The 23,550-nt window shown below is 42.6% G+C and overlaps 1 protein-coding gene across 1 annotated transcript in view; it reads right to left on the bottom strand.

The window, feature by feature from the left end:
* Nucleotides 1–23,329, bottom strand: part of LOC311141006 (NADH dehydrogenase [ubiquinone] 1 alpha subcomplex assembly factor 2-like) — a 33,876-nt gene extending 10,547 nt beyond the window's left edge. Inside the window, exon 1 of the mRNA XM_084176283.1 lies at nt 23,093–23,329. Coding sequence (XP_084032409.1) covers nt 23,093–23,207 — 115 coding nt within the window. The 5' untranslated portion in view covers nt 23,208–23,329. The remainder of the gene's footprint in view (nt 1–23,092) is intronic.
* Nucleotides 23,330–23,550: the final 221 nt, after the last annotated feature.

A 23,550-nucleotide genomic window follows, 5' to 3' on the forward strand; every position in this document is an offset into this window, starting at 1 on the left:
CATCAAAAGCCAGGGTGGAGAAGCATAGAGCTGCATCAAAAGCCAGGGTGGAGAAGCATAGAGCTGCTTGAGGAGTAGAGAAGAAAGGAAAGAGGTATATAGCGAGGAAAGTTGCAGACAAGAGTGTTATTGATGACATACTTGCCCTTATAGAAAGGTTTGGTAACAATGCACAAGACATTGCCTTTAAACCTGTGTTGTAGCCAGGGCTCTAAATCAACATTTTTAATTGGTAGAAAAGTTAGGAGCACCACATACAATTTAGAAGCACCAGATAATTGTTATGTTTTAATTGATTGAGATATAGCCTACATTGGGCCTATGTGAATCCTACTTACTTTTGAAGCACATCTCCTGAAGAAGATATCAATTTTTCTTTCTTTCTGTGCCACCAAATGTTTGCATAGGTAAAGTTACCAGGTTGTTAGTAGGGCTGCACGATATGGGCAAAAAATCTAATTGCGATTTTTCAACCAAAGATTGCAATTTGACTTGCGATATAGATCAAAACACTTGGGTGAACTGTTGGAATAATATAAATATAATGATTATTCTAATTCTATGGTTGGTGTTGTTTGGTATGACAACAAATGAAAAAGCCAGGTAGGAGTTAAGACAGGGTAGGACCCAAAGTGTTTCCCAGGGGACCCTAATCACATTTGAATAGCATTTAGACAAACACTTTAGAATAGGCTGATTCAGAACATACCGTTGCACAAACAACATGCTGATCTACACCACTGGTAGCAACCTGTATTAGAGGTAACGTTTGCTTTGCCCTAGCTAGTGCATCTAGCTAAATGGCATTTAGCTAGCCAGCAATTAGCATTATTTTAGGCACTTGTTGCAACACTGTAGTTAGCCTTCACTTGTAACACTGTAATCATGTTATTGCATTGTAATTGTATACTAATGGAATTTTAACTGTTTATGTAATTACACAAGAGGAATTGGGAGGTTCATAAAAAAAGCTAGTGGCTATCATGAAATGTAATTTGATTATTTTCCATATTTTCACAGGTACTAAAAACAAAAGAGAAATGGACTTCTTAAAGTTGTGGCAGACTTGACTTCTAAAGAACACAAAAACATGGAAGTACCGTTTCCTCATTTACTAATATATTGTTGTAATAACTCTCCTGAATCTTAGGCAAAAAACCCAACATTGCAACATTTTCACCTTTCCAAGTGTTACGGTAATGAGATTTTTTGTGCATGGTCTTGGAAAATGTGTAAAAAATCATTAAGTCTGAACAGTTAAGATTATTAATTTAACATAGACAATTTGAGATAGTATTTTATCCATTACAAAATATAGTTTTTATTTATTTAGCAAGAGTAAAACCAAGTTTGTGAGAATCACCCACACCAACGAGGGAGGCCTGTCTGTCCGTCTGTCAGGGGTAAACCTCTCTCCCCTCTACTGTCTGTTTCAGGGCAATACCAATATTTCATTATACACTTCATCCAATTACAGCTGCAACAGAACCCACAATCAAAACAGATCATCCTAAATACTATAATGAAATCTACAGCAACAACTAATGTTTCTTCTAGGTTGGAAGTAATGAGACAGTGGTTTGGTTAGATTGAATACGGTTGGCTACCTCAACATTGACTTTGTTGTCAGGCAAATATTATACCAATACATAATATAGGCCTATAATATGATATAATAGATATACACAGTGTACAAAACATTAGGAACACATGCTCTTCTCATGACAGACTGACCAGGTGAATCCAGGTGAAAGCTATGATCCCTTATTGACGTCACCTGTTAAATCCACTTCAAAATCAGTGTAGATGAAAGGGAGGAGACAGGTTAAAGAATAATTTTAAAGCCTTGAGACATGGATTGTGTGTGTATGTGTGCCATTCAGAGGGTGAATAGACAAGACAAAATATTTAAGTGCCATTGAACAAGGTATGGTAGTAGGTGCCAGGCGCACCAGTTTGAGTGTGTCAAGAACTGCAACGCTGCTGGGTTTTTCACGCTCAACAGTTTCCCGTGTGTATCAAGAATGGTCCATCACCCAAAGCACATCCAGCCAACTTGACACAACTGTGGGAAGCATTGGAGTCAACATGGGCCAGCATCCCTGTGGAATGCTTTCGACACCTTGTAGAGTCCATGCCCCGAAGAATTCAGGCTGTTCTGAGGGCAAAAGGGGGTGCAACTCAATATTAGGAAGGTGTTATTAATGTTTTGTACACTCAGTGTATGCTACACAACAAGACTACCCAAACAGGTATAGGCTAGTCACACAGTGTTAGATTCTGCTGTGCTTCACCAGATTTAGAGTGAAACCATCATCACATGACAAATGGATCTAGTCTTAATGAACCATTTGGATCATTCTCAGACAGGACAATAGGTGGAAAATCCCCCACAGTATTTCTGTCAATGGGTATCATCACAACCAGCTCAGAGCAGAGCTCTCAGTGTAGGCAGGCTACACACCGAGTATGCCTACCTTCAGTGAATAGCCTACATACCCCTAGCCTAACAGGGATTGTTAGGAATTTTGAGCCAGTCAGTGTGGGGGTGTTTTCTGCTTCCCAGTTTAGAGCTGAACCTTCCCACCCTGTCGTACCTCACACACCCTCACACACTCCCCCACCTTCTGTCTTCTCTCCCAGACCTGGGGGAAGGGGGAGGGGTGAGGAGAGAGTGTGTGAGGTGTGAGGTGTGAGGTGTGAGGGACGCCTCCTCTCAGTCGAACCCTATAACAGGCTTGCCTCTTCAGGGGAAGGCCGAAATGTTTATCTACCTGCCCCTGAATTAAATAAATACTGAAAAGAAACCTTGAATCTCCTTTTTGAGTACGTACCAGTTACATAATTTAGGCTTGCCTCCCCCTCACTCACCAGGGAGGCACAGTCACCCGTCACTTACGTGCACAAACACGCATACACAAACACAAACATGCCCAGATTAACCTGCAGGATGGGAGGGAGGAGAGTGCTGTTCACCATGAAGGACGAATGCAGCGCATCGGAGGAGAGGAGGGGCCACGCACAGTCAGATCAAATCCCTCCTCATGAATATTGATGAGCCATCTCACCTGTCTGAGCGCGATTAATCTGCGAGGCTGCGATGAGACCAGGGTGAGGGAGGAGCGGAGGGAAATGGATGGATGAGGGGTTGCCGTGGCAGCGAGAGCAGCAGCCAATCAGTGTGTTTCTCCTCTGTTCTGAGGGATGATGTGCTGTGAATGGGCTCTTTGAACCCTGAACAGACCCTGTTAAACTCCATCATCTGCTTCAACACCCAACACACCCCTATGCCTCCGCACGCACACACACACAGTCCAAATAAGTTATATTGAGGGGGACCTGCCATGTTTTTTACCCTCTGCAATGTCATCCATGGCACAGAACTGGGGAAGTACCTTATATCTATCCATCCATCCAGCACGCCAAATCTTGAATTAATAAGACAAAGAAGTTGTCACCAAAAGTTTCCTTTTATATTGATTATTTTGTCCAGAAGCTTTGACCAGAGCCTTTCTCCTGCCTTTGCTGTGAGCTGGCTGTAGAGTAGTCCTGTCCTAACTCTCTGCATGGCAATGGACAGCTTTATGAAGAGAGTGATCTGATAAGGAGAATAAATACGGGTGCCGCCCACCTCACCCACCCAGCTAGTGTAGTCTACCCTACCCTACTCACGCCTTCCCCTCAATATCCTTCCCCTCATCCTTTACAACAGCTAATGTGTACTTCACTCGCCACGCATCATCTCTCTCTAGCCACTACATTCATAATGTAGCGAGCCGCCACCCTGCACACACACTTTTCTGTCAGATAAATAGCCTAGATTATTATGCAACCTTCACATGTAATCTGTAGTGGTGGGCTCCATGTAATCTGTAGTGGTGGGCTCCATGTAATCTGTAGTGGTGGGCTCCATGTAATCTGTAGTGGTGGGCTCCATGTAATATGTAGTGGTGGGCTCCATGTAATCTGTAGTGGTGGGCTCCATGTAATCTGTAGTGATGTCACTGCTCTAGACGTTCATTTCAAGCTTGGCCACCACCTATTAACACTCTAAAAGGGCTGTCGGAATCATTCACCTCAAACCACTGCATCTTACTGTTATGTTGTGGAACATGGGCTATAAAACAGGTAGTGAAGCCAGTCTTTGTATGGATGCTGTCCTGTTTCTCTCTCTGAGCTGTATATTGCTTCGCCCTTCCAGCACATGATGTCCATGAAGAGAGCTGTCCACCCCTTTCTATTCTCCTCCATCCATCACACCATTCAACATTCCCTCTCTTTGCCTTTCTGCTACCTCCACCTTCTCTCGCTCAGCATGCCCCCTCTTGCTCTGTACTCATCTGTTCCCTCCACCTTCTCATGTCACCCTCTTTCTGTCAGAATCTCCCCTTCTCTCTCTGTGTCACTCTACCTCTCTTCCCCAAATCATAATTTCTGTAAGTAATCCCCCCCCCCCCTTACTGTCTTATTTCACCTCGGTCAGAATACCCCCTGTATCTGTCTCCTTCCCTGTATCTCTCAGCCCGTTGGTTTTATGAGAATAATGTGAATTCAATAAGCAGTGGAGCAGATTTGAGGAGCGGAGGAGGCTGTCTGTCTTTTCCGTCTGACCTGTTGGCTTTCTGACTGACAGAAGTGTCAAACCCTCTCAATCCATAACGAACCCAACTGACCACAGATTGATGCCAGTCAGCTCCGTGCAGCAAGTAGCTCAACTGGAAAACAGACTGTTAACAGCCTTATTTGTTTTCTCCTCACATAGGCCCAACATCTCTACATCTTCGAACCCCTGTTGAAAGAGGAAAAAACTAGCCTCGGCAGAAAATGGACTCCTGAGGTAGAGGTTATGCCTAGTGGGGTAGAAATCACCATTAGGCCTACATCGTATACTGTACCCTATGGACATTTCCATGGAAAAACCCCAAAGAGCACTAACGTGAAGCTCATAGGAGCACATCAAATTTGGTGTCAAATTAAAGCTAAGAGTCTATATATTTTCTGAAATTAAAGCATATACATTTTTCAACCATTCTTCCATCCAAAGATTTTGGAATAGGCCTAAGCAAAGGCTTTGTTTCCTGGAAAAGGGGTCTTAGAAAACATCTAGCAGAAAAAGTATTAAAAAGGTCCAATGCAGCCATTTTTATCTCAATATCAAATAATTTCCAGGTAACATTTTACATTTACATTAATATCAAATAATTTCCAGGTAACATTTTACATTTACATTAATATCAAATAATTTCCAGGTAACATTTTACATTTACATTTGAATCATTTTAGCAGACGCTCTTATCCAGAGTGACTTACAGTTAGTGAGTGCATACATTATTCTTTTTTATTTTATTTTATTTATATACAGTGGGGAGAACAAGTATTTGATACACTGCCGATTTTTCAGGTTTTCCTACTTACAAAGCATGTAGAGGTCTATACTTTTTTATCATAGGTACACTTCAACTGTGAGAGACGGAATCTAAAACAAAAATCCAGAAAATCGCATTGTATGATTTTTAAGTAATTAATTTGCATTTTATTGCATGACATAAGTATTTGATCACCTACCAACCAGTAAGAATTCCGGCTCTCACAGACCTGTTAGTTTTTCTTTAAGAAGCCCTCCTGTTCTCATTTACATTTTACATTTAAGTCATTTAGCAGACGCTCTTATCCAGAGCGACTTACAGTTAGTGAATACATTTTTTTTATTTTTTATACTGGCCCCCCTGTGGGAATCGAACCGACAACCCTGGCGTTGCAAACACCATGCTCTATCAACTGAGCTACATCCCTGCCGGCCATTCCCTCCCCTACCCTGGACGACGCTGGGCCAATTGTGCGCCGCCCATGAGTCTCCCGGTCGCGGCCGGCTGCGACAGAGCCTGGATTCGAACCAGGATCTCTAGTGGCACAGCTAGCACTGCGATGCAGTGCCTTAGACCACTGCGCCACTCAGGAGTTCTCCACTCATTACCAGTATTAACTGCACCCGTTTGAACTCGTTACCTGTATAAAAGACACCTGTCCACACACTCTATCAAACAGACTCCAACCTCTCCACAATGGCCAAGACCAGAGAGCTGTGTAAGGACATCAGGGATAAAATTGTAGACCTGCACAAGGCTGGGATGGGCTACAGGACAATAGGCAAGCAGCTTGGTGAGAAGGCAACAACTGTTGGCGCAATTAATAGAAAATGGAAGAAGTTCAAGATGACGGTCAATCACCCTCGGTCTGGGGCTCCATGCAAGATCTCACCTCGTGGGGCATCAATGATCATGAGGAAGGTGAGGGATCAGCCCAGAACTACACGGCAGGGCCTGGTCAATGACCTGAAGAGAGTTGGGACCACAGTCTCAAAGAAAACCATTAGTAACACACTACGCCGTCATGGATTAAAATCATCAGAAAAGCTCAACTTAATATTTGGTACAGAAACCTTTGTTTGCAATTACAGATATCATACGTTTCCTGTAGGTCTTGACCAGGTTTGCACACCCTGCAGCAGGGATTTTGGCCCACTCCTCCATACAGACCTTCTCCAGATCCTTCAGGTTTCGGGGCTGTCGCTGGGCAATACGGACTTTCAGCTCCCTCCAAAGATTTTCTATTGGGTTCAGGTCTGGAGACTGGCTAGGCCACTCCAGGACCTTGAGATGCTTCTTACGGAGCCACTCCTTAGTTGCCCTGGCTGTGTGTTTCGGGTCGTTGTCATGCTGGAAGACCCAGCCACGACCCATCTTCAATGCTCTTACTGAGGGAAGGAGGTTGTTGGCCAAGATCTCGCGATACATGGCCCCATCCATCCTCCCCTCAATACGGTGCAGTCGTCCTGTCCCCTTTGCAGAAAAGCATCCCCAAAGAATGATGTTTCCACTTCCATGCTTCACGGTTGGGATGGTGTTCTTGGGGTTGTACTCATCCTTCTTCTTCCTCCAAAACACAGCGAGTGGAGTTTAGACCAAAAAGCTCTATTTTTGTCTCATCAGACCACATGAACTTCTCCCATTCCTCCTCTGGATCATCCAGATGGTCATTGGCAAACTTCAGACGGGCCTGGACATGCGCTGGCTTGAGCAGGGGGACCTTGCGTGCGCTGCAGGATTTTAATCCATGACGCGTAGTGTGTTACTAATGGTTTTCTTTGAGACTGTGGTCCCAGCTCTCTTCAGGTCATTGACCAGGTCCTGCCGTGTAGTTCTGGGCTGATCCCTCACCTTCCTCATGATCATTGATGCCCCACGAGGTGAGATCTTGCATGGAGCCCCAGACCGAGGGTGATTGACCGTCATCTTGAACTTCTTCCATTTTCTAATAATTGCGCCAACAGTTGTTGCCTTTTCACCAAGCTGCTTGCCTATTGTCCTGTAGCCCATCCCAGGTCTACAATGTTATCCCTGATGTCCTTACACAGCTCTCTGGTCTTGGCCATTGTGGAGAGGTTGGAGTCTGTTTGATTGAGTGTGTGGACAGGTATCTTTTATACAGGTAACGAGTTCAAACAAGTGCAGTTAATACAGGTAATGAGTGGAGAACAGGAGGGCTTCTTAAAGAAAAACTAACAGGTCTGTGAGAGCCGGAATTCTTACTGGTTGATAGGTGATCAAATACTTATGTCATGCAATACAATGCAAATTAATTACTTAAAAATCATACAATGCGATTTTCTGGATTTTTGTTTTAGATTCCGTCTCTCACAGTTGAAGTGTACCTATGATAAAAATTATAGACCTCTACATGCTTTGTAAGTAGGAAAACCTGCAAAATCGGAAGTGTATCAAATACTTGTTCTCCCCACTGTATATAAATAAAATAAAATAAAAAAGAATAATGTATGCACTCACTAACTGTAAGTCGCTCTGGATAAGAGCGTCTGCTAAAATGATTCAAATGTAAATGTAAAATGTTACCTGGAAATTATTTGATATTAATGTAAATGTAAAATGTTACCTGGAAATTATTTGATATTGAGATAAAAATGGCTGCATTGGACCTTTTTAATGTATGTATATATATTTTATACTGGCCCCCCGTGGGAATCGAACACACAACCCTGGCATTGCAAACGCCATGCTCTACCAACTGAGCTACATCCCTGCCAGCCATTCCCTCCCCTACCCTGGACGACGCTGAGCCAATTGTGCGCCGCCCCATGGGTCTCCCGGTCGTGGCCGGCTACGACAGAGCCTGGATTCGAACCAGGATCTCTAGTGGCACAGCTAGCACTGCAATACAGTGCCTTAGACCAATGCGCCACTCGGGAGATTAACAATTAAGTACCTTACTGTGATTTCTAAGAAACCATTTAAATTTAAAAACAGAGCAATTTCTCAAGTAATAATTTTGCTAGGACTGTCTGGGAGTAGTTTGAGTGGGGAGGGGAAAACAAAGTTTGCTGTTATTGGCAGAGGGGTTTGGAACTCTTTCTTATAGGTCTATTAACTAATTTACCGCATGATGATGTCTACAAAACTCCCTCCCACCAAAAGAGGCAGACATTTCAGGCGGTCTTTTCAAACAGCTTTTACACTAAAAGGGCATTATCATAATTTACAAATTTTCACAGTATTATTCCAACCTCATTGTGGAAATACTATACAAAACTTTAAGAACACGACATAGACTTCCGTTGCTAGGGTTGTTGTTAGAACTTGCAAAATTCTGACCGGCCTATGTAATGAATGAAAGAGTCTGTTGCCATGCTGGTTGCTTGGCTCCATTTTACCTCGTAGCGGTCGCAAAGGACTGAGGCCGCGGGCAGAACTGGTTCAATTTCACCTCACAAGTGCTTGCTCAGTCCACGCAAATTTATTACCTCAGAATTGCTCTCCAAAGACAGTGTTTTTGATGGCGACTACCCACTGACTACCTACTGCTTCAGAGGACTGAAAAGACTGGAAAGAGAACACTCTTTCTTTACCATATATTTGTCTTTATACAGTGCATTCGGAAAGTATTCAGACCCCTTGACTTTTTCCACTTTGTTACGTTACAGCCTTATTCTAAAATGGATTAATTTATTTCTCATCAATCCACACACAATACCCCATAATGACAAAGCAAAAAAAGGTTTCTAGAAATTAACACATTTATATATAAAGCAAAAACTGAAATATATCACATTTACAGAAGTATTCAGACCCTTTACTCAGTACTTTGTTGAAGCACCTTTGGCAGCGATTACAGCCTTGAGTCTTCTTGGGTATGACGCTACAAGCTTGGCACACCTGTATTTGGGGAGTTTCTCCCATTCTTCTCTGCAGATCCTCTCAAGCTCTGTCAGGTTGGATGGGGAGCGTCACTGCACAGCTATTTTCAGGTCTCTCCAGAGATGTTCGATCGGGTTCAAGTTCAGGCTCTGGCTGGGCCACTCAAGGACATTCAGAGGCTTGTCCCGAAGCCACTTCTACGTTGTCTTGGCTGTGTGCTTAGGGTCGTTGTCCTGTTGGAAGGTGAACCTTCGCCTCAGTCCTGAGCGCTCTGGAGCAGGTTTTCCACCGTTCACCTTTGCCTCGATCCTGACTAGTTTCCCAGTCCCTGCCCCTGAAAAACATCCCCACAGCATGATGCTGCCACTACCATGCTTCACCATAGGGATGGTGCCAGGTTTCCTCCAGACGTGACGCTTGGCATTCAGGCTTCTTGGTTTCATCAGACCAGATAATCTTGTTTCTCATGGTCTGAGAGTCCTTTAGGTGTCTTTTGGCCAACTCCAAGCAGGCTGTCATGTGCCTTTTACTGAGGAGTGGCTTCTGTCTGGCCACTCTACCATAAATACCTGATTGGTGGAGTGCTGCAGAGATGGTTGTCCTTCTGGAAGGTTCTCCCATCTCCACAGAGGAACTCTGGAGCTCTGTCAGAGTGACCATCGGGTTCTTTGTCACCTCCCTGACCAAGGCCCTTCTCCCCCGAATGCTCAGTTTAGCCGGGCGGCCAGCTCTAGGAAGAGTCTTGGTGGTTCCAAACTTCTTGCATTTAAGAATGATGGAGGCCACTGTATTCTTGTCAACTGTGGGACCTTATATAAACAGTGTGCCTTTCCAAATCATGTCCAATCAATAGAATCTACCACAGGTGGATCCCAATCAAGTTGTTGAAACATCAAGGATGATCAATGGAAACAGGATGCACCGGAGCTCAATTTCGAGTCTCACAGAAAAGGGTCTGAATACTTATGTAAATAAGGTATCGGTTTATAAAAATTTCTAAAAACCTGTTTTCGCTTTGACATTATGGGGTATTGTGTGTAGATTATAATAGATAACTGGAAGGATTTAGCTATGTACAAACATTTTTCAACAACCATTTTCCATCTAGCTAGTTGGTCATCTACATGTTGCTAGCAATCATATTGAGATATCAAGTTATATGTTAAACCTGATCAATCAAATGGATAGGTGTAAGCAATTATGGTAATTCCAACTGTCCTTAAATAGACAGACATACAGAAAGAGAGGGGGGAGAGAGGAAGAAAGTGAGAAAGATGAGAGAGAGAGAGACAGCAGTGCACATTTACTTAGTATTTCAATAACTCTTCTCTTCCAACTTGTTAGGCAATCACATGTACCTATGGGGGAAGGCTGGCTAGCCACACACAAAGGTGATTTTCACTAAGGAGGAGAAGGAGGCCATGCTGACCGAGATGCATGCTGGCCATTTCGGAGTGATGCGCATGGTTGCCAAAAATCAACCTACGCTTCTTCTGGCATGAGACTGTCAAGGAGGTGGACAGCTGGGCATGTGAAATAACCTTTTGTTTATCAATCACATTCTATTATATGTGAAATTATTATGATTTCAATAAATGTCATATCAGAGAGAGCACAATGTTTCAATTTGTCACTTTGTGCTTGAAGGTCAATACCTGTCTAGCCTGCTAGAAGTTTGAGAGGGTGAAGACCGTGGCGCCGGAGTTGAAGCCCATCAGTTGTTTTACAATGGCACATGATCGGTAAGTGTCACAATTCAGATTTTGCCCTGATAAGTTTTTTTGTAATGGTTGCTTTATTTATTCACAGCAGAGTTCAATATTATAGAATGTGTGTGTGTCAGTATCCTTATAAATATGAACATCTGCATACTGTATGACACAGATACGGGTAAGAATAAAGTCATCTTCTCTCCAACACTTTCAAATGTTAGGGGTGAATCTCATCGGACCCTTCACGAAAGCCAGGAATGGCAACAGCTGGTGTCTGATGGCGACCGAATACTTTACCAAGTGGGTGGAGGCAATACCCATTAAGGTCATTAAAGGAAGAGAGTGTGCTTAACTCTAAATGTCCTTCTGTAACCCATTAAAAAGGATGCTTGGAACCAAAAATTGATTTTTGTTTTGTATGATACCCATCAAGGACGAGACTGGCGAGGCCACCTCCAAGGCGATGATGACATCTTCAACACCCACGGATCTCCTGAGGTCATCTATAGTGACCAAGGTCGTGAACTCTGGAACAAGGTACGGATGTTATAGGTTACATTCTGTCACCAATGGTTTGTTTTGTTGATTTTTTACAATTTGTTTTTCCATGGTACATAATCAGACATACACTACATGACCAAAGGTATGTGGACACCTTCTCATCGAACATCTCATTCCAAAATCATGGGCATTTATATGGAGTTGGTTCCCCCTTTGCTGCTATAACAGCCTCCACTCTTCAGGGAAGGCTTTCCACTAGATGTTGGAACATTGCTGCGGGGACTTGCTTCCATTCAGCCACAAGAGCATTAGTGAGGTCGGGCACTGATGTTGGGCAATTAGGCCTGGCTCGCCGTCGGCGTTCCAAATCATCCCAAAGGTGTTCGATGGGGTTGAGGTCAGGGCTCTGTGCAGGCCAGTCAAGTTCTTCCACATCGATCGAGACAAACCATTTCTGTATGGACCTCACTTTGTACACGGGGGCATTGTCATGCTGAAAGAGGAAAGGGCCTTCCCAAAACCGTTGCCACAAAGTTGGAAGTACAGACTCATCTAGAATGTCATTGTATGCTGTAGCGTTAAGATTTCCCAAACTGGAACTATGGGGCCTAGCCCGAACCATGAAAAACAGCCCCAGACCATTATTCCTCCTCCACAAACTTTACAGTTGGCACTACGCATTTGGGCAGGAAGAGTTCTCCTGGCATCTGCCATACCCAGATTCGTCCGTTGGACTGCCAGATGGTGAGGCGTGATTCATCACGCCAGACAACGCGTGCTTTTCCACTGCTCCAGGGTCCAATGGCGGCGAGCTTTACACCACTCCAGCCGACGCTTGGCATTGCGCATGGTGATCTTAGGCCTGTGTGTGGCTGCTCGGCCATGGAAACCCATTTCATGAAGCTCCCGACGAACAGTTATTGTGCTGACATTGCTTCCAGAGGCAGTTTGGAACTCGGTAGTGAGTGTTACAACCGAGGACAGACGATTTTTACGCGCTTCTGCACTTGGCCGTCCCGTTCTGTGAGCTTGTGTGGCCTACCACTTCACGGCTGAGCCATTGTTGCTCCTAGACTTTTCCACTTCACAATAAGAGCACTTAGTTGACTGGGGCAGCTCTAGCAGGGCAGAAATTTGACGAACTGACTTGTTGGAAAGGTGGCATCCTATGACGGTGCCACGTTAAAAGTCACTGAGTTCTTCAGTAAGGCCATTCTACTGCCAATGTTTGTCTATGGAGATTGCATGTATGTGTGCTCAATTTTATACACCTGTCAGTGGGTGTGGCTGAAATAGCCGAATCCACTCATTTGAAGGGGTGTCCACATACTTTTGTATATATAGTGTATTTCAATATCTTACATTGTCAATATATATCCCTTTCCTACCCCCTCCTCCAGGTTTGGATGAATGGACCAACCAGACCCTCAAGACTGCCATGGGCAAGTCCCTTGACGGGTACCAGAAACGGTGGGAGGACAACCTGAAGGTAATTCTCTTTGCACACAACAGCAGCGTCCAGGCCTCCACTGAGTACTCAGCTGTTGACAGAGGTAAACAATGCAATTGTATATACAATTATTGCATATACTGAAGTCTTTAGAATATGTGATTGACTTAGTGTTGTTGTTTGACTATTGCTATTTTTGAATAATGTACTTTCAGATCGCTGAAACCCCACCTGATGTGGTGGAAGATCAGAACGCATTCAAGGACCACCTTCAGGCATGGGCTGAGAAAGATGGAGGTTTTTGACCAGTTAAAAATGATTTCATTACATCTACTGTTATGGTCATGTTGTCATTATCTGCAAAGAAAGTTATCTTGCTCTATCATACTGGGCACATAATATGTGAGATACACAGATGAACTAAAAACACTAGCACTGCAAACAGTCAGAACAAAGAGAGCAGCAGTGCCTGGACAGTCTCCCCCTTCCGAGACTGGCTGCCTGTTGAGAACAATTGACAGGCAGAACCGCCCACACACACAGCACCCACCTCCTCTCTATTCCACACACCAGATTCCAGTCTATGATTACAATGTGAGTCTACAAATAATCTGTACAAATAACTGTACCAAAAAAATCAAAGTTCATATATTTAAATCTTAGATATTGCCAGGTTGGTTTTCACAGCTGTTTCACAAGGTGTTAATTGTTGTAAATTGTAAGGTACCCCTTGATGGTATTTGTTAGTTCCACATTATTCATTGTTGTATTCTAGGACCTACAATAGATACATATACACTACCGGTCAAAGGTTTTAGAACACCTACTCATTCAAGGGTTTTTCTTTATTTTTACCATTTTCTACATTGTAGAATAATAGTGAAGACATCAAAACTATGAAAGAACACATATGGAATCATGTAGTAACCAGAAAAGTGTTAAACAAATCAAAATATATTTAATATTTGAGATTCTTCAAATAGCCACCCTTTGCCTTGATGACAGCTTTGTACACTCTTGGCACTCTCAACCAGCTTCATGAGGTATTCACCTGGAATGTTAAAAGTTAATTTGTGGAATTGATTTCCTTCTTAATGTGCCAATTAGCTGTGTTGTGACAAGGTAGGGGGGGTATACAGAAGATAGCCCTATTTGATAAAAGCCCAAGTCCATATTATGGCAAGAACAGCTCAAATAAGCAAAAGAGAAATGACAGTCCATCATTACTTTAAGACATGAAGGTCAGTCAAGCCGGAACATTTCAAGAACTTTGAAAGTTTCTTCAAGTGCAGTCGAAAAACCATCAAGTGCTATGATGAAACTGGCACTCATGCGGACCGCGGCAGGAATGGAAGACCCAGAGTTACCTCTGCTGCAGAGGATAAGTTCATTAGAGTTACCAGCCTCAGAAATTGCAGCCCAAATAAATTCTTCACAGAGTTCAAGTCACAGACACATCTCAACATCAACTGTTCAGAGGGGACTGTGTGAATCAGGCCTTCATGGTCGAATTGCTGCAAAGAAACCACTACTAAAGGACACCAATAATAAGAAGAGACTTGCTTGGGCCAAGAAACACGAGCAATGGACATTAGACCAGTGGAAATGTGTCCTTTGGTCTGGAGTCCAAATTGGAGATTTTTGGATCCAACCGCCGTGTCTTTGTGAGACGCGGTGTGGGTGAACGGATGATCTCCCCATGTGTATTCTAACGGTAAAGCATGGAGGAGGAGGAGGTGTTATGGTGTGGGGTGCTTTGCTGGTGACACTCAGTGATTTATTTAGAATTCAAGGCACACTTAACCAGCATGGCTACCACAGCATTCTGCAGTGATACGCCATCCCATCTGGTTTGGGCTTAGTGGGACAATCATTTGTTTTTCAACAGGACAGTGACCCAACACACCTCCAGGCTGTGTAAGGGCTATTTTACCAAGAAGGAGAGTGATGGAGTGCTGCATCCCCCAACCTCAACCAAATTGAGATGGTTTGGGATGAGTTGGACAGCAGAGTGAAGGAAAAGCAGCCAACAAGTGCTCAGCATATGTGGGAACTCCTTCAAGACTGTTGGAAAAGCATTCCAGGTGAAGCTGGTTGAGAGAATGCCAAGAGTGTGCAAAGCTGTCATCAAGGCAAAGGGTGGCTATTTGAAGAATCTCAAATATAAAATATATTTTGATTTGTTTAACACTTTTTTGGTTACTACATGATTCCATATGTGTTATTTCATAGTTTTGATGTCTTCACTACTATTCTATAATGTAGAAAATAATAAAAAGAAAAGAAAAACCCTTGAATGAGTAGGTGTTCTAAAACTTTTGACCGGTAGTGTATATTCAACCACAAGGGTGTACTAATGAGCTATGCGAGAGATTTTTAAAAAATCATAGGACTACTGAAATAATAGTAAAATATAATAATTATTTCAGTGTAGAAAAGGGAAGGGCAGCTTAAAATAAAAGAAATGCCAGCCTGACAAGCCAGTGTATGAATCAAACGGACTTTGTGATCTGTAAGGTAAGTAACAATATGTCAAGCAGATTACACGTTTTCTTTGCTATTTCCGAAACGCAGCAACGTTTAAGACATGGATTTCACGTTGTTGTAATGTTAACAAGTCAAAGCTATTTGCTGCTCTGGCACCCCAATGGTGGAACAAGCTCCCCCACAACGCCAGGACAGCGGAGTCACTGACCACCTTCCGGAGACACTTGAAACCCTACCTCTTTAAGGAATACCTGGAATAGTATAAAGTAATCCTTCTAACCCCCCCCACCCCCACCCCCACCCCCCCACTGGCTATCATAAGTTGAATGCACCAATTTGTAAGTCGCTCTGGATAAGAGCGTCTGCTAAATGATGTAAATGTAAACAAGGTACCCAAAAGTAGTTTGAAATAATGTTTTCATTTTATTAGCTAAACAATGCTTGTTTAAACAGCAAAATTGTCTCGGAAATAAGCCTTGTTTGCATAGCGGGATGTAAATAATGTAATTTAGGCCGTTATGATCTCCAAAATGTGACGCATTAGGTCATCACACCATTGATATAGCAACGGACGCTAATAGTTTATCAAATCCCATTTTGACGCGGGGGGACACTTTTGGCTGGGGGACATTATTTGGCATGACAGGCCCGGTTGCATAAAACATCTTAAGTGTTTCCCTTAAGGAATAATTTTCCCTTACCTAAGGGAATTGTTTAAGGGCGTTGCGTAGAGCCCTCAAATATTTCCTTAGGTAAGGCAGTAGTTCGAAGGCATGTATGGCAGAAAGAGTATCTGGTTACCATGGAGATGGCCTGATTCACTAACTAAACATCTTGTCAAAGAGATCGCTTTCCTTTTGTGAGATAGCAAAATAGAACTTCTACAATCAAGACAGGATAACCAAATTGCTTCAGAAGATAATAAATCACGTTTCTTGTAGTTCATTTTTTCTCAACCTGTTTATGTTACTTTCTAGTATGTCAAGCTACCTTACAGAGTACCTATAGCTAACTAGCCACCTAGTTTTTTTATTTATATATTTATTTATTTAACTAGGCAAGTCTGTTAAGAACAAATTCTTATTTACAATGACGGCCTACCCTGGACGACTCTGGGCCAAATGTGCGCCGCCCTATGGGCCTCCCAATCACGGCCGGATTGTGATACAGCCTGTGACCAGCCAGATTTGTAGCCATGGACTGTGCACCTTTTATTGTTTAGCTAAGTAGCTAGCTGGTTGATGTTTTCCTTTTGTAACCAGTGCAGATGAAAGCAACATTCACCTCCACAAATGCTGTTTACATTGATATCCATACTGAATGAAGCAGTTAAGGGACATCATGGGCACCCTTAACTTTTTCACTTAATTTAAGGGGGAAATTCACCTTAAAATGTTTTGTGCAACTGACTTAAAGTTAAGGAAACTTTAAGGGGGAAATTAACTAAAGGTGTTTTATGCGACCGGGCCATGATCCTTTCATGTTATTTGTGAATTCCACTTCAAATCAGTGTAGATGAAGGGGACAGGTTAAAGAAGGATTTTCAAGCCTTGAGACATGAATTATGTATTACATTTACATTTTAGTCATTTAGCAGATGCTCTTATCCAGAGCGACTTACAGTTAGTGAGTGCATACATGTTTTTTGTTTTTTCATATTGGCCCCCCGTGGGAATCGAACTCACAACCCTGGCGTTGCAAGCGCCATGCTCTACCAACTGAGCTACACGGGGCCCGTGTGTGTGCCATTCAGCGGGTGAATGGGCAAGATAAAATATGTAAGTGCCTTTGAACGGGGTATGGTAGTTGCTAGGCGCACCAGTTTGTGTCAAGAATTGCAAAGCTGCTGGGTTTTTCACGCTCAACAGTTTCCCATACAGTACAGTAGAGCACAAACTAGAGTACAGTATCATTTACTGTATTGTACTGTACTTTACTATACTGTGCTGTCCAAACTTGTGAAACATAGACGTCTATGATTGGTACAGATTTGGTCCAGTCCGGACCAACCAAAGTTGGTCTTATTTGGGCCCGGAGCTCATTAGAATAATAGCCAGTGCGTAGAATAATACCCAATCATGCAAAGGATATAATTCGGAGTAGATATTTTTGGGGAAATGTAGTCATATAAAAATTATGTTAACTACATGTCTTTGGATTCCTTATGTCAGAAACAAGCTTGATCCAAACTGGATGTTTATTTAATATTATTTGAATCCTATACATTTAAAATGTCCAATTTGGGTGCAATCAATTAGCTTAATTTCTCAAAGATCAAATTATATTTCAACAAAATAATGTTGCAGGAATGATAATATCTGTTTCTAACAACAGAAACAATTTCAAAACAATATGAGATGGTGGGTGTCGAAATCCTCTTTCTTGTGCTTTTTTAGATGGAATGACACATGTTATTAAATCTAAACCAGTTCCCATAAAAGAACACTTAAGGCCTGGCTAATGTGTGTCCATGGGAGGATAACATTGCTAGCTGCTAGATGAACTTGGCATGATGATGGGTAAACAACCTTCATTGAAAGCCCAAGCATGGCAACGCTGCTATTCAATGAAGAGGATTTAATACCGCAGGCAGCTTTGGTCATAGGCCTCCATGACAAACCCAGTGCTGGCATTGAAGAGAGGCCTACAGCTTCCTTCATCTCCCCCTGGGGACAGCTTGTGGTTGAGTAAACAGCCATTTGGACCCCAGTCGCTCTCTGCTGTGACTTCTTCCATTGAATATATGCAGCCTGAATTAACGCTCTGATGACACACAGCCATCTGTTGTTGTGTTAAGTGTGCTAAGGCATGAAGTGTTCAGAATTCACTAGCTCGCTCTCTTCAGGTTGGCAAAACGTGCACGCGCACACACACACACCTTCCCTTCCCACACTAGACAACCTGAAAAGGCAGAACCAACCGAAAGCCTTTCAGTTTTCACTTCATGGAACAGAGCCTCAGAATCAAATAAATAATAGACAAAAGGAGAGGAGGATAGTAATAGGAGGACAAGTCAATGCCTCTTTTCTCTCACACAGTGTGGTGCACCTCTGAAGCCCTCAGATTCGTGAATAGTGCACGGACCAATAGATTAAAACTGCATAGCATACAGCGCTAAGTGAATAGCACTAAAAATACATCCTTTTCACTGCCACATGAAAGGGGCTGCCTTTCCCCTGTCCACTATTGAGCAGCCACTGATTCCAAGACAAAGGCTAAACCTCCTCAAAGAGACAAGAAAAAAATTGCAATCATACAGGCAATTATTTTCCAATCCGCCTGCAGCGGGCGATAATGTCAACTCTCCTCTCCTCTCCCCCTAAATAAAAGGAGGGGATGGGCGTCAGTGCTGCAGCCCGGCTGCCATTAAGACAAATGGGCCAATCTCCAGAATGCCTTGCTTTCTTCCAGTCAGTGTAGTACGGCGTCCCCGTGGTGTGAGGCTGGACCAGTCTGGGGACATAGAGACACAGAGGGGCACAGAAATGGATACGCTTATGCTCTGTGTTCATACGGACAGAGGCATTGTAGCCTGGTAGCCAGATCTAGGCCGAGTTTGCCTTCAGCCAACTCCTTTGTTGTTGTCATGTTTGGAAACAGATCTGGCTAACCAATAACCACCAGGCAGCCCAGGCTAGGGGCATGGAGTTAGGCCTCCTATTCATTTCTATGGCAGAGGCATAGATAGTCGGTTCTGTGTACTCATTCCATTTATCAGATAGCTAGTCTGTTTCTCCTTTAGCATTTCTAAGCCAAAAGGAGTTAGCTAAAGCTAGAATGGACTGGCAACCAGGCTAAAATAGGCTTTCAGTGTATATTTATATGGGTACTGTAGTATGTTGCTGGGTCCAGCCTTTCACAAAGTAACACAACCACTCTGATATGCTACACAGCTCTGGACCGGCATCAAAAAGAGCTGGAGTACAGAGAGAGGAAAGAGATGGAGGGCGGGAAGGGAAAAAATAAAGTGATGGAGGGGAAAGAAAGATAGGAGAGGATCGAGATAGCATGAACAAAATAACATTTTTACATTTACATTTTAGTCATTTAGCAGACGCTCTTATCCAGAGCGACTTACAGGAGCAATTAGGGTTAAGTGCCTTGATCAAGGGCACAGACAGATTTTTCACCTAGTCGGCTCGGGGATTAGAACCAGCGACCTTTCGGTTACTGGCACAACGCTCTTAACCACTAAGCTACCTACCCTGCTCCAGGTATAACAACACTGGAATATTTTTCCCTCTGCTTTTGTCCATATTTAGAGCTTAATGACCAATTATGTCCTGGGCAACGGAACCGAACACAACAAACAGCATTATATTACTTCCGCCACAGTTTCATAAAGTCCAACAGATTGAGAGATAGAAAATAGGAGCACTAAAGTACATACAATATATAATAAAGGGGACAGACAGATAGGGACAGATGAATAGATTGAGCCGATAGTTGAGAGAGAGTTACCTATGACTTTATTAAAGAGGGGGACAGAGAGAGAAATAGGAGATAGAGAGCAGCCTTCTCCTCTTTCCTCCTCCACCTGTGCTGCTGTTGTAAAGAGCCTGCAGTCTGTCTGTGCCTCAGGGACTCAGCCCACGCTTGGCCTATCAGTTTAAGATCAAAAAGAGCTCACTTTAGCAAGACATATGAACTGAATAATACATCCCCTTTATTTCTACAAGGTTGGCGTGAGTGAAAGAAAGAGGAGAGAGCGTGTGTGTGTGTCAGTTTCGCAGAGGCCCGCACAAGGTCCGAGCAAGGCAATATGTATCACAATTCTCCAAACTTCTTTTGTTTTTGTTTTATAGCACTATTAAATGCTCCAGGGCTAATTTCGTTAGCATTTTGACATGTTTTTCTAGATTTAGAACATAAAACAACATTTATAAAGCAAACATGATCCCTTAGGTCTTGCACAGCAAATACTTCAATTGTTTAAGCATATGTTGCAGAACGGTGATAAAAATATTTTTTCAGAATATTGAGAAGAAAAAATGTATCTTAAGGGCGTTAGCCATCAGTGACAGAGTTGACAAGCCTCTGACTTAGTTGACGCCAGATACTCAAAACAGACATTTTTGCCTCTAAAAATAAAAAGTTAAATACAAACACTTGAAAATAATTAATTTTAAAATCCCCAATAAAACAACCATTCTATCAGATTTTACAGCACTCTGACGGAGTGGAGTTGACGTTAGACAAATCTGATGGATTTTATGTTATGTTGACAAAATTGCATTTTTTTTTATTTATTCACACAGTAGCAATTTAGTTTTTTCCTCAGTTGCTTTATGACTCTAAAACCTAGTTAAATGTAACATATTTGAACCAAAATGCATATTCTATTTTAATCTATCATGCAGATGGAGGAGTTGACAATTTATGGTTGTGACTATGGTGATTCCAATATTGTTAGTTTAAATCGATCAAAAGTAGAGAACTTTACAGACCACTCACTACTTGTTGCACTACATGTAATGAGGACATTGGGGGGGGGGGGGGGGGGGGGGGGGGCAAAGCTCGCAGGGGCTGCGGGATTGTGTGCTACGCCACGCCAATGGTGTGTGTGTGTGTGAAAGAGAGAAGTAAAATGGAAATCTCTCAATTTGACCTCTCTGAAGTGTGTGTGGTAGTAGTAGTAGCTGAAGAACGCGCAAAGCTGAAGGACGCGCAAAGCTCTGGCCTCCCTGTGGTGAGGAAAAGTGAGTGGAGAAACCACCATTATGACTCGTGTCATTACACAGCCAATATGTGATGACATAAGTGGGCATGTACTTGATGCCTAGGCTATTCATGCACGATAAGTCCCATTGAGAAATCACCATAGGCCTAATGACTGAATAACAAAAGAGGTCTCCCTGTGCTGAACACAGGCCTCTTCGATGTTTGAATACCCAGCCACATACATGCTTTGAAATAACTTACCGGTAAATTCACTAAATAATGAATGTGAGGTGGGCAGAGGTCTAGCAAACAAACAACATGACGACAACAACAAGGCAACAGTAAACATGTCGTCCCCCACAAATGACGCAGTTAGTGAGTGAATGGGTACCAGGCCAATATCTCCTCGCAAAATCCTACACCACGAGAGGGAGATCATCTTGGTAAATGAATAAAGCTAAAATGGGTTTATGGATAGAAAATTCCGACCTAGTCAAACCATTTGAATAGGACGAGTGTGGGCGGACTGTAGCTCTCACTTCATCGAGTCGATGTCAGACGATACTGTAAAATGTTAAACCTTTACCGTGTACCTATGTTTGTCCTGTGTAAAGTCAGGCCTGTCTTTGTTTGCTGAAATCCATACTTTTTAATACAAACACAGACCGTTTCCTAGTTTCTATTGCTCTAAAATGGCATCACAGTGCGAATGTGCCAATTTAATCTCAGATTACATAGGGTAAACTACATTTTAGAGCAATTTCAGAGCAACTGAAACAAAGAAACTGTTGGTGGTTATATTTGACAAAACGTATTCAAAATATGGATTTCAGCAAACAAAAACAGGCCCGACATTATAGGACAAACATATGTACACGGTAAGCATTTAAGATTTCACAGTTGTCACCTGACAGCGACTCAATGTAGTCGGAGCTCCAATCCGCCCACACTAGTCACTGCTCAACTCCCTCGTACTTGGAGTTGAGATTTCTCAGCAAAGATCAGGTCCCTCCCATCCATACTAATCTGATTTATTATGATCTAAAAAGCTAAACTGATCCTAAATCTCCTTTCTCTCCTAGATAGTACTGACAAGTGAAAGGACTGGGTGAATTTCAAATCACTTTGCTTGCAGTTTTCAAACTAAATGCTGTGACAACACACACTCCTTATGTTATAAAGTGAAGAAGAGTATCTCTGCTACAATGTCAAGCCTCGTCAAGTCATTGGTCATGTGAAGGAAAGGCGACGAGGTAAGGAAGCTATTTCAGTCTACAGAACAGCCTGAATGTCCTCGACCTTGCCTACTAAGAACATTGCTACTTGAGGGACAATAGTGCCTAGTCACCACGGCTTAGCCTGCTGACTCACATATGTGGCTTGGCTTATTTATTAGGCTACATACAGACTATTTCTCAGCTGAGAGATTTGACCTTGTTCTACATCCTCATATGAAGGTTGAATGGAAAGTGTCTGAAGAGTAGAGGGAGATTAACTGATTGTAATTATGTGACAGGGTTGCAGTACCATATTTTTTAACAGAGATGGGCTTCAGTGAGCTTTGACGTGTAAAATGTGTTGCAATTAACATACAAGGCAGAGGAGTGTATGGAATTTATTGAAGAAACTGATGTGATTTGTTAGGGATATTATATCAAAACTGGTACACGTACTCCATCTAGTGGTCATATCTTACATGAAACAAACAATGACAGCCAAGATCTCAATAACATGTAGTAAAGAGATCAGAATTCAATGCTACGAATGTAATGATCTTGATTAAAATCATCATTGTGAAGGAAGATTTGGTCACGGTTTGAGCAAGCTATAATTTTACATATTGAAATGAATATTAGCTAGCTAACATAGCTACTGTTACATTTGCTACCTTGTAGCCTTTAACATTTACTGTAATGTTAGCTAGCCATCTAAATGCGTAGCTTCTAGTTAAAGTAGCTAGCTAATAAGTGCTACTTGTAGCTACGCGGTTATGTAGCTAGGACAATAAGACAGAGGTGGCTGTCTAGGTCAAAGTTTCTAGCGATGAGGTAGCTAACCCGTTAGCCACTTACCCGTCCAAGTCTTTTGCTCCGGCTGCCAGTAGTATTTATTTCCTAAATGGTCGGTGCCCACATGTTCTTTTATCACCCCAAAGGTCCGTCGTAATAGACCCCCGATCCTGCTCATATTGAGAAAATATGATATAGCTATCGGGCTCGTATTCTTCACCGACCAACTTCACCTATCAACGCATGTTCAATTGGATTAGTTTTTTAGGCAATCTCCCGTATCTAAAAACAGACAACAGTAAGATATGTTTTGATTGGATGACCAAATCAGAGGAACCAATGAGTGCACTTCGTATACCAGTGAGGTCTCAAATATCCTGACGTAACAACATGGCCGCGCACATACCCCTTCTTGACTGGGAGCTATACATTTTTAAATTTTAGTCATTTAGCAGACGCTCTTATCCAGAGCGACTTACAGTTAGTGAGTGCATAGATTGTTTTTTTTATTTTTCATACTG

This window comes from Coregonus lavaretus (genome assembly GCF_964263955.1).
Source record: "Coregonus lavaretus genome assembly, chromosome: 14".
Lineage (NCBI taxonomy): Eukaryota > Metazoa > Chordata > Actinopteri > Salmoniformes > Salmonidae > Coregonus > Coregonus lavaretus.